The sequence below is a fragment of the Pelobates fuscus genome, chromosome 2 (genome assembly GCF_036172605.1).
Source record: "Pelobates fuscus isolate aPelFus1 chromosome 2, aPelFus1.pri, whole genome shotgun sequence".
NCBI lineage: Eukaryota > Metazoa > Chordata > Amphibia > Anura > Pelobatidae > Pelobates > Pelobates fuscus.
The window spans coordinates 25,145,199-25,163,160 of NC_086318.1; the positions used below are offsets into that span (position 1 = coordinate 25,145,199).

The 17,962-nt window shown below is 44.1% G+C and overlaps 1 protein-coding gene across 1 annotated transcript in view; it reads left to right on the top strand.

Annotated features, from left to right (window-relative positions):
- Nucleotides 1-7,010: 7,010 nt before the first annotated feature.
- NEIL2 (nei like DNA glycosylase 2) overlaps nt 7,011-17,962 on the top strand; it is a 29,449-nt gene continuing 18,497 nt past the window's right edge. Inside the window, exons 1-3 of the mRNA XM_063441610.1 lie at nt 7,011-7,074; nt 14,898-15,037; nt 15,496-15,818. Coding sequence (XP_063297680.1) covers nt 14,900-15,037; nt 15,496-15,818 — 461 coding nt within the window. The 5' untranslated portion in view covers nt 7,011-7,074; nt 14,898-14,899. The remainder of the gene's footprint in view (nt 7,075-14,897; nt 15,038-15,495; nt 15,819-17,962) is intronic.

The following is a 17,962-nucleotide window of genomic DNA, read 5'->3' on the forward strand; positions in this document are numbered from 1 at the left end:
ATATTCTGAAGATATTTTCTGACTGAGGATGATGGGCTTGATTATCACTGCAATCTTGTGAGTTCCACATTATCATCCTGCGTGTCCTCTATGTTTATTCTGTAATACACTATGTGCGATTTATTTTTATAGATATCGCCTACTTCGTTATTGAAAGGTTGTATATATATATTTTTTTATATCTGCACCTTAGAAGTGTATCCATAGGAATGCATTGATAATACTTTCCTATGAGACTGGCTGAATGCGCGGGCGGCAAAGTGTGTATCAATTAAAAAAAAAAAACGGAAAATGTGCACATAAAAATTAAAAGTGTAAAAGATATCAAAATGAACGGTACCCAGACACATATCTCATCCCTGGGTGAGGGAGCTCTTAAACCTGCCAAACAACCAGGTCTAGCTTGAGGGTGTCGCTGTGAATAATCTCCCTGAGTAAGAAAACTCTGGGAGTAAGCCAGAGCAACTTACCCTATCTACCCGACCTTCGTGTGAGGTTAGAGGAGCACGCCAAATCCCTGCCACGAGGGAAGAGGGATAGAGGGATCCGAGCACAACAGCTGCCGAAAATCACTCCCGGACCGTAGATGAAACCAGGCTGAAAAAACAGAGGAGACGGAAAACAGATCGTCTACGCGTTTCGTCCCCTTTGGAGGCCTTTCTCAAGACTAGGATATGATATCCACAACCTGGGTATATATACCCTACATGTAGAAAAGTGGCCATAAAACTTAAATTAAAGATAATTTTATAAAGGGCAAATATCCTAAGGAGTGCATTTAAAATACAAACATGAAATGCAATAATACTGAATAAAAACCCCTAAATAATATTAAATGTTAATCCATCATAGAAGATCTTATAATACAAAACATAATATTAATAACCACCATCTAGTCAGTGGTATAACTCTCTCTATTTAGTAATATTAAAAGGTAGAACATGTAGAGTCAAGACTGCATGCAACAAAGACATTTTTTAGGGTTAAGAATACCCATAAAGATTCTAAAAGTATGAAAATAGTAATAATAAAAATAAATAAAAAAATATATAAAATATATAAAAAATAAAAATAATGGAACTAATGTTGCATATAATGTGCTGAAGGTCATTAAGCAGCACATAAACCTTGTTAGTAGTCATTATGTTACATATACACCTTGTAAGAGATCTTCATATCTTACATTCGATCCTCATATTCAATAAATATAGGGTGAGTAATAGATATTGTATCTAACTGGACAGGTCATAATTCTTAATATGTCTAGGGATCAGTAAGGCATAAAAATGGGGTAAGATCATATAACTGTAGATATACCAATAAACCCTCATATCCCTTTTAATTCACCCCACACTACTAAAACAAAACCATAAAGGTTTAATCCATACTAATAAAGGAATTAAATAATATGCTCCAATTCCTCGTTTAACCCATACCTGGTTTCAGCTACAATAAGGGCTGATTTTCTATTATTTGTCTTCTCTGGGATATGTTCAATACCCATAACAGATATATGTACAGGGTTACTCTCATGGACCATTTGGAAATGTCTAGCTATCGGGGATTTCCTGTCTTTGTTGCATGCAGTCTTGGCTCCACATGTTCTACCTTTTAATATTACTAAATAGAGAGAGTTATACCACTGACTAGATGGTGGTTATTAATATTATGTTTTGTATTATAAGATCTTCTATGATGGATTAACATTTAATATTATTTAGGGGTTTTTATTCAGTATTATTGCATTTCATGTTTGTATTTTAAATGCACTCCTTAGGCTATTTGCCCTTTATAAAATTATCTTTAATTTAAGTTTTATGGCCACTTTTCTACATGTAGGGTATATATACCCAGGCTGTGGATAGCAGATCCTAGTCTTGAGAAAATCCTCCAAAGGGGACGAAACGCGTAGACGATCTGTTTTCCGTCTCCTCTGTTTTTTCAGCCCGGTTTCATCTATGGTCCGGGAGTGATTTTCGGCAGCTGTTGTGCTCGGATCCCTCTACACAGCCATCTCGTGGCAGGGAGTTGGCGTGCTCCTCTAACCTCACACGAAGGTCGGGTAGATAGGGTAAGTTGCTCTGGCTTACTCCCAGAGTTTTCTAACTCAGGGAGATTATTCACAGCAGCACCCTCAACCTAGACCTGGTTGTTTGGCGGGTTTAAGAGCTCCCTCCCCCAGGGATGATATATGTGTCTGGGTACCGTTCATTTTGATATAATCTTTTACACTTTTCATTTTTATGTGCACATTTTCCGTTTTTTTTATTGATACACACTTTGTATTAGTGTTGGGGGCCCCACACTGTGTATCTTTTAACTTTGATCTGGACATATTTTCGTTGTGATACATTTTTTCATTATTGTATCCATACTTAATTGATTTCATTTGTTTATATATGTTTAATAAATACACTGTGTATATACATACATTTATCTACTCAACAGCTGCTGCTTTGGAGTACAGTTTTTAGTGGTCATATTTATTATCCAGAGGCAGAAGCTGCAGACTTAAATACAAGTAAGATTTTACTATATATAGTGGGGCAAAGAGAAAATCCTTGCTATAAATCAGGAAGTGACCTCTAGTGGCTGTCTAGTAGACAGCCACTAGAGGTGGAATTAACCCTGCAAGGTAATTCTTGCAGTTTATAAAAAACTGCAATAATTACACTTGCAGGGTTAGGAGTAGAGGGAGTTGGCACCCAGACCACTCCAATGAGCAGAAGTGGTCTGGGTCCCTGGAGTGTCCCTTTAAGTACATAATGCTCAATTGTCCACCCCTGGTTTTTGGCTTATGGTGGCATGTATACTAAACATTAAAAAGTAGTCACTGTGCAGCAATTGCCGGTGGTTAGAGGCCTGAATATTTATAATAAGGGGAGACCTATTGCCCCACTGATTCCGTTGGGTAAGGGCCTTAATATTTATAACCTGGCCATCAGGTTGGGGCTCTAATATTAACAATTAGGAGGGGACATTTGTCCCCTCCCATGGCCCCCACTCATCCTGGCTGGTGGGGGCCCTAATATTACCAATAACAGGGAAACTTATTGTGCTGTCCACACCCATGCCGTAGGGCGAGGGCCCTAATTAATTAGTTATTAAATAATGGGGTGAACAATGCGATTGTCCAAATAATAGTATGCCCCTCCCAAGTGACTAGGGGGTCCTTAATTCCATAGCTCCACCCTTAAAATAATATCTCTACCTATCCCTCTCAATCTAGTAATATTGAAGAGGGGCCAAAAACCTAACCCTTTAAAAAAAATGTTATACTTACCATCTGGTCTTCTTTCTTCTAATTCTTCTTATCTTCAGCCCCTAAAAAGGCCAAATAAAATCCATAATTAAAATGAAAATTAAAAATAAAAACCCACTAGGAAAAAATAAACACACCACAATAAAAATGAATCCATATTTACTGATTAGTTGTTGTGACAGAACCATCCGTCTGTCTATTTTTGGTGGATTCGTCTATTTTATTCAGTCCGTCCAAATGACTGTTAACAGTATCATAACCATACGAATGACTGTTTGCCACGAATAAAACTACCGAACGGATGGCCACCCAGAAGAGAAGTGTGCTGCTGGTTAACCTTTTGATCCCAATTAGAACGTTGTGGTTAACCGCAGACACTTCTCAATTAAGCCGACTTCAGGGTGGCCGTCGTTCGTATGTCGACCACGAGGCAGCGGCCATTTTAAACCGTACGAAAGCCCAGCGGTGTTCGGCTCTGATTCCATGGAACTAAAAACGGACACTCTTTCTGCCGAACACCGCTGAAACTATGGGTCGCCTGGCTGTCTTGACAAATCCGTGCGAACACCGGCTGTTCGGGAGTTTTTACCGTCGACGAAAAGTAGTTAACCCAGATAGCCTTCCCATGGAGTCAATCGCCTACCGAAAGACTGTAAGAACTTTGACTCCATGGCGATTGAACTATACGTATGGGATCTGAGCGCTATTCGTCAATAATGTGCCCTCAGATCCCGGCTATCTGGGGATATGTGATGTGGATATAAAATCAATATTATATTTAAAATGGCGATGGGTCTTTGTCCTGGAGATAATTGCATTTCTTCCCAATTATCTCCAGGGCAGGAAGGAGGAAACCATATTGCATTATGGGAAAAGTCTGTAACTGTATGTCTGGAATGTCCTCATGTACGTCTGTAATTTCAGTCTTCCATTTGGTCCCCTAGGGGAGTGTCCACCAAGTGGGAGACCCTCATAAATACGGGCGGGTAGCCCACAGTAAAGCCAGATCCTGTTTGTGGTTCGGCTAATATCGGCAGTTCGTGGAGTTCTGTTCGGGAACCGGAGTCCTTTCTCGGATCCTGTTCGGGAGATTACCGCTTCCCCTGGTTATGGTTCGTGGATTACAAATTATACGAACAGAGAATTGATACGGTGAGAGGGGAAGGTGAACTAAACGGCGCTTTTACTTGTAGACATGGAAGGTGTCTTAACAGTTGTCTAGTAAACCAAACAATCAGAACGCTCTGACAGCCAAGTCTCCAGAGAAGTTAGGGCACCCACTTGCCGACATGGGTGGGGGTTGGAGGGAACAATAGGTTCTGCCCCCTTAAAGGACCACTCTAGGCACCAAGACCACTTCAGCTTAATGAAGTGGTCTGGGTGCCAGGTCCAGCTAGGGTTAACCCATTTTTTTAATAAACATAGCAGTTTCAGAGAAGCTGCTATGTTTATAATAGGATTAATCCAGCCCTCAAATCCTCTAGTGGCTGTCTCACTGACAGCCGCTAGAGGCGCTTGCGTGATTCTCACTGTGAAAATCACAGTGAGAGCACGCAAGCGTCCATAGGAAAGCATTGATAATGGAATAGGAAGTACAAGCGCTTATGTATATAGGTTAGTAATCTGGATAGTTCCAAAGTTTTATAGTGAGCTGCTATGCCACCGTGCTTATCTTTCTATCAAAGATAGTAGAAGTGGAAGGGATATCCGGTGTAGCGCTCTAATAGTAGTGGATATATAGAAATAATATGAAAGAAATCCTAACTGTACCTTAATGGATCATATACATTTATGAGTAGTATCACTCTATTCAGGGTAACCTTAAACAAAAAACACAAATATACAGAACATAGTGCAACCTGTATACAGAGTGTAAATAAAAAAAGGAGTGCGTAGATAACTGACTCACACTTTCAAGAGCTATCACACTAGCTCAGGTATATGCGCCTTAGGGTCCGTAGAGGCGACCCTCACCCTCCTTTCAGTCCAAGTTTTCTCCAGGTGCAATGTCCTAGGTAATGGGTATAGGAGGGAACATATAGCGTAGTACAGTCTATGTGTATAGGAGGTATAGTACGAGGTAATGTAGATATACTCACAAACCCGGAGCCAATATATCGGCTCTTTTCATAAGGTGTATGTGGTTAAGGACCACATTCCTTCTTTGTTAAAGCAGGTAGAAATAAAAGCCGTAAGTGTAAAAATATATATATGTAATTTATTATAAAAAAATATATATATAACAGTAACTTTAAAATAATATGTAGATAAAATAACACTAGTGGCTTATAGTCCAAAAAGCAATTCTGTCTGCTCACTGTTCATCCAGGACGCGTTTCACCAAATTGGCTTCCTCAGCTGGAAAAAATGTTCAGAAGATATTGTGGACTCCTTCCTGCTTATATACCTTTATTAATTGTGGGCTTCAGGCTTGTATTTCGCGGGCAATTTCCATGGGAACGGAGATGCCCTGCGTTTCAAGCCTCCTCTTCGTTTAGTTACTTCCTGGTATGATCACTTCCGGTTTCGGCTCCATTAGCATCATGCGTTCCACGGTGCGTTCCACAGCATTGATAATGCTTTCCTATGAGACCGGCTGAATGCGCGCGCAGCTCTTGCCGCGCGTGCGCATTCAGCCGCATGGGAGGAGAGGAGGAGGATCGGAGGAGGAGAGCTCCCCGCCCGGCGCTGGAGAAAGGTAAGTTTTAACCCCTTTCCTCTCCCCAGAGCCTGGCGGGAGGGGGTCCCTGAGGGTGGGGGCACCCTCAGGGCACTATAGTGCCAGGAAAAAGAGTATGTTTTCCGGCACTATAGTGGTCCTTTAAAATTTAAAGTAGTTCCCACCCATTGCCCCATCACAGGCACCATCCCTATGGGGGTCAATGGCTGGCCAGTCATTACTTTTTAATGTTTCATCCCACCTTTCTGGTGACTGAAAGTGGTGTCTGGAGGGTTGCAACCTCCATCATAATAATATGGGGCTTCTATTGACCTCCATTGGATTTTTATTTATTTTACTTTTTACTTTTTTAATGTGGCGAGCAAGATCTGGCCAGCTGCCACATAATTAACCCTCGTGCCGCCAAGGTTTTTTTTTTTTACTATTTACCCACTAGCTGCTAGTACTACTGGTGGGCAAATCGTTCTTCAAATGATCAATTCATGTACAAAAAGCAAGTAAACAATAATTTGCAAATGTGCATCCCGTTGGAGGAATTTGGTTTATCATCGGTGAATATCCCTGTAAGTGCTTTAGATGTGTTGATTGTCACTTTAATATGTTGTAAAATCTTTCTCAGAAGATCACAGTATAGAGGTGGCTACTAATTCCAGACCTTCCTTGTTCTTTGGTTAATTAGGAATAAATTCATAGCCTGCCAGGAAAGGTAGACAATGAAGACAACCTGTTATATTCTGGAATGTGGTGCAAAGCTATAGAAGTGGGCAGTCACCATGGAAACTAATGGAATCATTAAGGATATTTCATTGATGAGTGCTCCAACTTTGCAAGTTGTGCCAGCTGTGCATTATGGCATTCAATAGGGATTCCTGGACTGAGTGATCTAATTTCTTATTCAGGAGGAAGACAGTGCAAAAGAATCACAGCCTGGAGGTTTGCTGCAGGAAGGACACTCAGAGGTAACTAGCCTCTACAATACATTAAGCAATGGGGATTAAATCCAGCATGGACTGTCCCTTTAAACATTAATATCAGCAGCTGTGTGATCATTGATCATTAGAAAGGAGTGTCTGACACTCAGTGTGGTCATGTTATTTATAGACAGAGCCATATTACAGAGAGATCCTCGCAGGTAATACTATATTACTTCAACTTTAAATAAAATTAGGGCAGAATGCCCCAGGTTCCATTATGATGTCAAATCTAAAATAAATGAAATTATTAATATTATGTGATAATTGTTTTATGAGGTCCTGTATGTGCTATGCCAGAGGCAAGTTATAGATACTGACTTTTGGTTAAAGTGCTTTAGAGAAATCCCATGTTATGTGTTGAAGGGGTTAATTGGGTTGCCATTGTCAATGCCACCATGTTTCCCTGCAATATAGAATTAATCTGCTGAGCAGGAAAACAAAGTATTGATCATGTTGGAATATTGATTTAAATTCTACATTAAACAGAATTATGTGTTGCCTATATGAAACACAGTGTGGTGAATCTAGTACTTGGCATTCATAATCTGCCATCTATAACTGAATCCAGAAATGGAGGACAATCCATACCTCCAAAGTGTCCCTAGTTTGGAAGGACAGTCCCTATTTTGGACCAGAATCCATCTTTTCCCACTTTTCTATCCTAATGCCCCTCTAGGAGCTCCATATTGTTGGTGTCTGAGTGCATAAATATACATTACTGGGAGTATTATTGCTGTGGAGCTCTATTCAACTCCAATAGATGTGTTTTAGAAGTCAGTCTGTGTAAATAAGATACATTGGTATTGTTCTAGATTACATTGTAGTTGCATTAAAGTGAAACTATAGTGCCAGGAAAACAAGCGTTGTATATATGCATGCAGGGATGGATTGTACCATTAGCACCCCTGCTGGAACAGATACATGGATGGCGGGACAAAACATACATTCTTAATACTGTACCTGCCATACACACAACTGAAAATTGCATTTACAAATATGCCGTTATATGCCGTCCCAGTAAATCCACTGGCAGCATAGACCAGAAATTAAAGGAACACTCTATTTACCATCACAACTTTACATCAACAAAGTTGTTACAGTGCACGGATGTCCTGGGCACCATCTTACCTTAAGGGGTTAAACCATTTCCAGTTTAACGCCCACATTTTGAGGCTGGCACCTGTTTGTTTTGCCCTCTGGATTCGGGTGATGTCCAAGGCTTTTATGAGGGAGTCTCTGACTGGGTGCTGAGGAAGGGCAGAGAGCCCTTCACTACTTTCCCTTCACAAAACCTTTCTCATACAGTTTTGTGAATAGGTAACTAGTAACTTATTTAACCCCTACTGGCACAGCAACATAGGAGTGCAGGGAGATGCCTCTTGTAGGCGGTTCTTCTAAAGCCCTTCACAGCAACTACAGGTGCTGTAGCTACTGTGACATTCCAGTAGCAAGTGCATCTTAATAAATGCAACCAATGATTACTTAATACCCAGTTCAACATTGAAAGGGTTAAAACCCATAAACTTTACTCCTGTGAAGTTGTCATTACTGATAACTTCTATCTATTAGACATGTGCAATTCATTTCGTTCCGAATTTCAATTAGGACGAATTTCGACAATTTGGACATTCGGAGACTTCCGAAGTTCCAGAATTGCCAAAGTTCAGAAGCACAGTATTGTCGAAGTACTAATATACCTACCCAGTGGAAGAATGAAGAATGTTACACTGTATACACGTTTAAATAAAAAGTTTGCAAACATAGCCAGGGTTCAGCTGTAAGCATTTGCAACACTTACAACAATCAAGTAACACACATTGATATAAAATGTAAGTTACATAGCCAGTCAGTGTAATGACAGGAATGAATAAGTAGATAACTCCCTAATTCCCACGGTATTAGAGAGCTATCTACTAAAAGGCTGAAAGACCTAAATTGGTCTTTCAGCCAAATTTACTAAATTTACTAGACATGTCCCTACTCGCGGTATAGCGAGTAGGGGCAGAATTGACTAATACTAAGTGATTTTTACTTGGTATTAGTACATTTAGACCAATTTACGTCTTTCAGCCTTTTGGTAGATAGCTCCTTAATACCGTGGGAATTAGGGAGTTATCTACTAAGCGACTGCAAGAGAAATGCCGAAGTTACGAATTTTGGAATGCTGAACCGAATCAAATATTTTCCCCATGCACATCCCTAGTAACTAATCAGCTGCGACTTGTAGAGAAACATGGGAAAGATGGTGTGAAGGATTTTTCATGTATTTGCCTGTGGGCCCTCAGTTAAACCTTCTCCCTGCTGTTTAAATGCCTGTATCCGTTCGGTTCAATATGTATGTACCACTTTAAGAACCAAGGGTATGTGTGTGTAATGCATTGCAGAACATTTTTAAAAGTTGACAGTTGGCAGTTAACTCCTTAAGCCGGTTTAAAAATTGGCAGTTGTCTCCCTGAATGGTGTTTCTTCTGGTTACTGGGGGATTTGGGATATTACCTTCTATACCAGCGGAGATCTGGGGATTTAATATTGCAGTCCAGTTACAACTAGTTGGCAGCGGCGGGATTTTCCCTTTTACTTCTGTTACACCAGGATTCCAAGCAGACACTGGGAACAGTGAATGGAAGGCTGGTACACCCTGCTTAAAAGAGATACACTGAAAGAGCTACTGGAAGCTCGTGGAAGGATTGCTAGCAACAAAACCAAGCAGGTCATTATAGCAGAGTTAATGGAGCTAGACCGAGAGAACTTGGTTGCAGCAATGCCAGCTGTACAAGAGATGGAGACACCAGTGATTCAGGAGGAGGAATCACCAGCCAACAAAGAAATGAGGGAGAAACTAGCATGGTTCGGTCCGAACCCAACGGCTGACATTATTCTGAAAGTAATGAGCCTTTTAGCGGAGGAGGCTAAACAAAAAAGAGACGCAGAGCTACAATTAAAACTGGCAGCGGTCCAGCAGGAAGCAGCACACTCCCCAAACAGTGAGTACAACACAGCGGATACAAAGAAAATTCCGTTCAGCGCTTTTAAAGCTTTTGACGAAAAAGACTGTGAGATTGATAACTATTTAGCAGATTTTGAGCGGCAATGTAACCTGCACCGGATAGCTAAGGAAGAATGGGTTTCAATATTGTCAGGAAAGCTGTCAGGCAAAGCCTCTGATGCTTTCCGGGCTGTACCAGAACAGGAGATCCATAGCTACGCCAGGGTTAAAGAAGCACTCCTGGCCCATTATGCAGTAACCCCAGAGTCCTACCGACACAAGTTCAGGGACTCATGCAAAACCGCTAAAGATTCCTACGTGGAATGGGCATGCCAGTTATCCTTGTCGGCCTCAAACTGGGTTAACAGTAGCCAGGCCGCCACAGCAGAGGAGATTTAGCAACTGATACTCCTGGAACAGTTTTACAACCATATCCAGGCGGATGTCAAAGATTGGGTGAGAGACCGCAGGCCCCTGTCTCTACCAGAGGCCGCCAAGTTGGCGGATGAGTATGCGGATACTCGCAAAACTAACCAAGTCGCACCACGGGTCCAACCTCCAAAACCTTCAGTGCCATCACACCCACCAGCAGCCCGATACCAACCCCCTAACCGACCGGTGACTTCTAACTCTCGCTACCCACGACAGGATGTCGGCGAGCTACGTTGCTTCCGGTGCCGACAGCTGGGTCACATCCGACAGAATTGCCCCATGGACAACCACACCAGGTCAAATTGGTTTCGACCTGGGTACCAGCAACCACCAGCAGCAGCCCATTGTGTAGATTCGACTTGGGGTCCCAAGGAGCTGGGTCAGGAAAAACCATTGGGCACCCTTTACGAAGCCCTCATGGTGCAATCCACCGTCACAGACAATCGGAAACACCATTGCCAACTGGTCATGGTTAACGGCAAGACAGCACGGGGATTAAGAGACAGTGGTGCGACCATCACGCTAGTACAACAACATCTCATTTACGCATCGGAGAAGCCGGGGAAATCAATTGCTGTGAGAGTGGCAGGGGGGGCAGTGTATCGCATTCCTACCGCACAAGTACACCTGGACTGGGGTGCGAGAGCAATGTTCAAGTGGGCATAATGAAAGACTTACCCTCTGAAGCCGTGTTGGGCAATGACATTGGGCCCCTGACTTCGGCGTTCGCCTCAACCACCGCTCAGGAGGCCCACGCAGTAACGACCAGAGCACAAAGTCGCGCTGCCGAGAGCCATCCGCTTCCTACTGAGACCCAGGTAAGCCAACCCGACCTACCCCTGACTATAGAACCCCTTCCCTGGGACACCCCAGAAGACTTTGGGCGGGAGGTGACCGGAGACCCTTCCCTCAGAAAGTATCGAGAGAAGGCCAGGCAGGGAACGGGGGGTTAGAGAAGGAACAGTTTATCTGGGAAAAAGGCCGCTTGTTCAGGCTCACCGAGACACGGGTTAACGCACCTGGGCCTAGGCAAAAACGCCAGCTGGTAGTTCCACGGAAATACCGGCAGGAGTTATTGAGAATTGGGCACGACGTTCCTCTGGCAGGACACTTGGGAATACGCAGGACGGGATATCGGGTAACCGAGAACTTTTTCTGGCCTGGGGTATCCGATGACGTACGGGCGTATTGCCAGACGTGCGAGATATGTCAACGCATAGGTAAGAAGGGAGACCACCCAAAGGCTAAACTGGTCTCCATGCCCATAATTGAAGAACCATTCACGAGGGTAGCCGTGGACATCATAGGACCCTTGGCCCAACCTAGCCGCTTCGGCAAACGTTATATCCTCACAGTGGTAGATTACGCCACCCGTTACCCCGAAGCGGTGGCCCTTTCTAACATACAGGCTGAGACGGTGGCAGATGCGCTAGTCCGGATATTCTCCCTAGTGGGCTTTCCCAAGGAGGTACTGTCCGACCAAGGTACACAGTTCACGGCCGACGTAACCCAGCAGATATGGAAAGTCTGTGGAGTTAAATCCCTGACTAGTTCCCCATACCACCCCCAGACTAATGGCCTATGTGAACGCTTCAACGGGACACTAAAGCAAATGTTGAAGTCGTTCACGATGGCGTACAAGGATTGGGAGCGGTTCCTGCCACACCTTCTCTTTGCCTACCGAGAGGTGCCGCAGGAATCAACCGGATTCTCACCCTTCGAACTCCTATATGGGAGGCGGGTGAGGGGGCTTTTAGATCTTATCAAGGACCACTGGGAGGGGCAGACGGAGATTGAGGGGACCCCGGTTGTACCTTATGTGCTGGAACTGCGGGACTGCATGGAGGAACTAGCCCAGGCGGTGCAGGGAAACCTCCGGGCGGCCCAGCAGCGTCAGAGGGTATGGTATGACCGACGGGCTAGGCGCCGGAGCTTTCAGATCGGCCAAAAAGTCATGGTGCTAAGACCGGTCTGAACAGACAAGCTCCAGGCCACCTGGCAGGGCCCCTACAAAGTTATAGGGCAGATATGCGACACCACCTACACCATAGCTAGCTGCGAGGATGAGGATGTGAAGCGAACCTTTCACATCAACATGCTTAAGGCCTATCAGGAACGGGTAGAGGAAGGGACTGCTATCTGTGCACCAGCAGGGGAAGACACAGAGACACTACCTCTTCCTGACCTATTGGGCAGCAATGAAGGGAGGACCCAGATAGAGAAAGTCCAACTAGGCGAACAGCTGGGACCACAAGAGAGGGCTCAAGCTGTCCGCTTGCTAGAAACCAAACAGGCCACATTCTCTCAGGAGCCTGGGTACATACTCCTAGCCGTCCACAAGGTGGAGACTCCAGGGCAAGCACCCCTGAGGCAGCCCCCTTACCGTATTCCGGAAGCACTCCGAGAAGGGATGCGAAAGGAAATCGATGAGATGCTTCGGCTAGGGGTAATAGAACACTCGGAAAGTCCTTGGGCCTCGCCGGTAGTCCTAGTACCAAAGAAGGACGGGACAACCCGCTTCTGTGTGGATTACCGGCGACTCAACGACAAAACAGTTTCTGACGCCTGTCCAATGCCGCAGATGGACGAACTGCTTGCTCTGCAGGGAAGTATCTGACCACAATTGACCTATGTAAGGGATATTGGCAGATTCCCCTAGCAGAAGATGCCATACCCAAGTCTGCCTTCATCACCCCGTTCGGCCTATACCAATTCCGGGTTATGCCATTCGGGATGAAGAACGCCCCGGCCACCTTCCAACGGATGGTGGACCAATTACTGGGAGGTCTCCAGGACTACGCATGCGCCTACCTGGATGACATCGCCATCCATAGCGATACCTGGGAAGCGCACCTAGAACACGTAGGGGTAGTATTAGATAGGATAAAGGGGGCCGGGCTGACCTTGAAACCAGACAAATGTCATTTGGGTATGGCGGAGGTACAATATTTGGGCCACCGAGTAGGATGTGGTAAGCAACTGCCGGAGCCAGCTAAGATCGAGGCCGTTGCCAATTGGCCCACTCCCCAAACCAAGACACAAGTCATGGCTTTCTTGGGCACAGCCGGCTATTACAGACGCTTTGTACCCGACTATAGCGCCCTAGCCAAACCCCTGACCGACCTGACCAAAAATAAGTTACCCCGACAAGTCCTGTGGTCCCTGGAATGCGAGGTGGCTTTCCAAGCACTAAAGAATGCTCTTGTTAATGCTCCAGTGTTGGTTACCCCAGATCCTAACAAAAGGTTTATTGTCCACACAGACGCTTCAATGTTTGGACTGGGGGCAGTACTAAGCCAGATCGGAGAGGATGGGGGAGAGCACCCGGTGGCATACCTGAGTCGGAAGTTGTTGCCAAGGGAGGTCAGTTATGCCACCATTGAGAAGGAGTGTTTGGCCTTGGTATGGGCACTCAAAAAGCTCACACCCTATCTCTATGGCCGGGTCTTCACCCTCATCACAGATCACAATCCCATAGTTTGGCTCAAACGGGTCTCAGGGGAGAACGCCCGTTTGCTGCGCTGGAGCCTGGCGTTACAGCCCTATGACTTTACTATTCATTATCGCCCAGGCAAGCAAAACGAGAATGCTGATGGACTGTCGCGCCAAACGGCTTGGCCTCAGATTAAAAACTTTGGAAAGACCCGTCAACCCTATTGGACCAGGAAAGGTCCAACCGAGTTGCCGGAGCAGGGAGAAAAAGGGGGGCCATTGTGAAGGATTTTTCATGTATTTGCCTGTGGGCCCTCAGTTAAACCTTCTCCCTGCTGTTTAAATGCCTGTATCCGTTCGGTTCAATATGTATGTACCACTTTAAGAACCAAGGGTATGTGTGTGTAATGCATTGCAGAACATTTTTAAAAGTTGACAGTTGGCAGTTAACTCCTTAAGCCGGTTTAAAAATTGGCAGTTGTCTCCCTGAATGGTGTTTCTTCTGGTTACTGGGGGATTTGGGATATTACCTTCTATACCAGCGGAGATCTGGGGATTTAATATTGCAGTCCCGTTACAGATGGCACATGTACGGCAATTGCTGCTTCCCTATTAGAAGCACTCCCATCAGCTTTCAGTTATCGTACAGAGTGAGAGGGTACATGCAGGTAACCCCTAAATCACACCAGCAAGCTCATAGTGAAGCTTTGGACACACATGGTGCATACCGTACGCTGGCACCAGACATCAAATAGATTCATTAATGGAATCCAATTTTATATTTTTTTATTTTATAACCCATATGGAAATTCAGTACTTTTTCTGTACTTTTTTCTTCTTCGGTACTTTTTTTTCAGTACTTAGGGAAATTTAGCTAAACATATAGAACATGAAATTTAGCTAAACATATAGCTAAACATATAGAACATGAAAACCCCAAATCAGTCCTTTTTATACAATGGAAAAGGGGAGTTGGCAAACAGGGGAGAAAAGACTATTCTGTACATACAATGGTAGAAGGTTTTTGGACGTCTTATGGGAAGTACAAAAGTGTAACCTCTGTTACAGTAACATCACTGTTCCACTATGTTTGCTACTGAAAAACCAAATACAGGTCTGTGTTTTTTACAGAGATGCCAGAAGGCCCAACTGTACGGAAGTTCAATTCACTGGTCCGTCCATTTGTGAATCTGTTAATTGTAAATGTTGGAGGAAGAACACGTCAGATCAATCCTCAAGATTTGAAGGGACAACATTTTATAAATTCTCAGGTGATGGTTTGGGGCCATTGCAAGACTGGGGGTAACACAGGATTTATAGTGAAATCACAAAATAAATTTTAGGCTTATCAATATTATTGTTAGCACTAGTTTTAGGTTATTTTGTAAAAATATGTAGACAAAAATGTACACCGTATGAATAAAGGGACTTGCTAGGAAAAACCTTGCGTAAAATTCATGGGGCTACAAATGGTAAAGTTTATTTGCATTTATAGAGTTCTAAGCCCTAAAATACTTGGCATAGTTAGTTCTAGGTCTCTCTCCTCTACATAGGGCCAGCTCGACACCACTTCTCATAGGATTATTTTATAATTGCACAGGAGGAGACGATTAGAGGCCGCCTCACTCAACAAAGTTACCATGTATGACCATACCTATGTGATTAATTGAGGGACAGAATGGTGGCTTCAAGGCCAACAGTTATCATCGATTGTTGTTGTTGTTTTCAGGTTCATGGAAAAAATCTATACATGGCATTTGGCCATGATAATAAAAATTCCAAAAACTATGATTTATGTCAGCATGAGGAAGGGCAGACACAAAGCCAGCAAGCAGAGGGCAGCTTGGAGAAACATTGCTTGTTGGGTGATGATCCACTTGAAGAGTCCTCAAAGGTTCCTAAAGATCTGCATACGGGAGAACCTACTGAAAATGATCTGTGTTTAAGGTGGCTTCGTTTCCATTTTGGGCTGTACGGAAGTGTGCGAGCCAACGAGTATTCCAGAGCAAGGAAAGAAAATAAAAGAGGGGTTTGGCGAGACCCATCACCTAGGTACGGAGGTGAGGGGGGGGATGCTTGAGGTATGTGTGTGTGTGTGTGTGTGTGTATGTATATATATATATATATATATATATATATATAATTAAAAAAAGTTATTTTTATTTATTGGGGCCATTTGTAAGATTGACGATGTTGTGATGTAGTGGAAGAAAGATTAAGCCCCAACCTGATGACAATTAATTGATTCATCCAAAACAAACCCTTTTAAATTCTTCTAATTCAAACACCTGTTTCAAGAGCCATTGAGCCATTTTCCCACTGGCAAAAGGCTTTCCTAACTAACTGATCCGGCTAAATGAAACTTGGAAGGGCTTTGTTGATAAATCAATTAGTTTTTTTGAATTTGACAATTTTTATTTTTTGTAGCAGGGGAAGGGGGTACAGAAAGGAAGAAGGTTAGGCATAATTTGAGACATTATTGACCATTTACATTTTAAGTTTAACGGCTGTCGTACTTGCAACTGTACAGAGTAGGGTAGTTGCGTTAATAGTCGGCAATGTTGTTTTCACATATTGTGTGGACCTATCAGGCTTGGATAGGGTATGGTGTGTGGTAGTGGGTCCCGGTTAGAGGAAGGGCAAGGAGGTAGCCTGTGCCGTTATTGTTATCGTATGCCGGTGTAAGTCCAGTTATTGTGGGGCGGGAGGGATGAAGGTAAAGGCAAAAAGGGAAGGGATGGGGGGGGTGGGGGGGTAGCAGTGGAGTATGATAGTACATTGCTGGCTACGTGGCGTGTCGTGCCTGTGATTGACTGTATGCTGGGTATGTGTTTCATGTTTCCCTGGGGTGTGGTGATGTAGTTTCCAGTCGAGGAAAGTCTGTGCTTGGTTCCTAAATGAGCTGGTCTTGTACGGTGGAGGGTTCTGGTTGGGTTTTGTCCCATAGTTCCCATGCTTTTCGCCAGTAGATGTTTCCCTGTTTTCTTTTCCTTGCTAGAATTTCATATGTTTTGGTAGAGTTTATCACTGCAATGCATTGGTTTATCGTCGGAGCGGTTGTTTTTTTCCATTGGCGGCTGATGAGTGTAAGAGCAGCAATTATGATGTGATACATTAAGTATCGAAGATGCAGGTGAGGCATTTGCGGTAGCAGGAGGAGTAGAAATATTTCTGGCGAGGCGTTGAGGTGCACTCCGGTGCAGTGTTGTATTAGGCTTGCGACTTGGGGCCAGAAACTCCCAAGTGACAGGCATTGCCACCATATATGTATCATGGTGCCCCTGTGAGCAGTGCACCTCCAGCATGTGTCTGATGCGTCCGGATAGCTGTGTTTAAGTCTGGTGGGCACCAGATACCATCTGTATAGTATTTTACGTGCGAGTTCCGTGTGAGTTGTAGAGAGGGTCATTTTCTTGTGAGCTCGGTAAATGTATTGCCATTGTTCATCATTGAGTTGGTATCCGAAGTCCTGTTCCCATGCTGTTTTGAAGGATGGCGGTTTTATCTGAGGTTGCGTATGCTCTGAGGCGTATATCGTGGAGATAAGTTTTGTTGCTGGTTTAGCCTTCGTACACATTTGTAGTAGTGTTATCCAGTGTGTGCGTTCGCCCTGCTAGGTTGTGGTGACTCGGGCTGGGCTAGAGTCCAGGACTTCATTTGTCTGTAGGAGAAGGTCGCAGTGCTTGAGTTCCACTTGGAGAGTTGGTAGTGGTTTAAGGTCGTTTCTATGCATTATTTGTGACATAGTTTTCACTCCGTGCCTGTGCCAGAGTTTGTAGTTGAAGTCTGGGATTAGGAGCCGTAGCGCTTCCAATGGGAGTGCTGGTGAGAGCGTCGCTGTTGCCCCCATCCTCTTTCGATATGTATCCCATATGGATAGGGTTATTGCCGTTGTAGGTAACAACTCAGAGGGTTTTGGTCTATTCTGTTTTGGCAGCCATGCTAGGAGAGGTATGGAGAGTCCCTGCGCGTGAGTTTTCTCTATTACAGCCCATGCTGGGAGATCATGTCGGTGTGCGAGTGTGATAAGGGGCGCTATGTGGGCAGCTTTATAGTAACCTACAATGTCAGGGAGGCCCATACCGCCTTGGGTGGAAGGTCTGTATAGGGTCGTTCTGGCTACTCTCGTTTTTTTGTGGTCCCATATGTAATTAGTCAGGGTGGTCTGTAGATCCATGAGGTATTGCTTTGGCAGT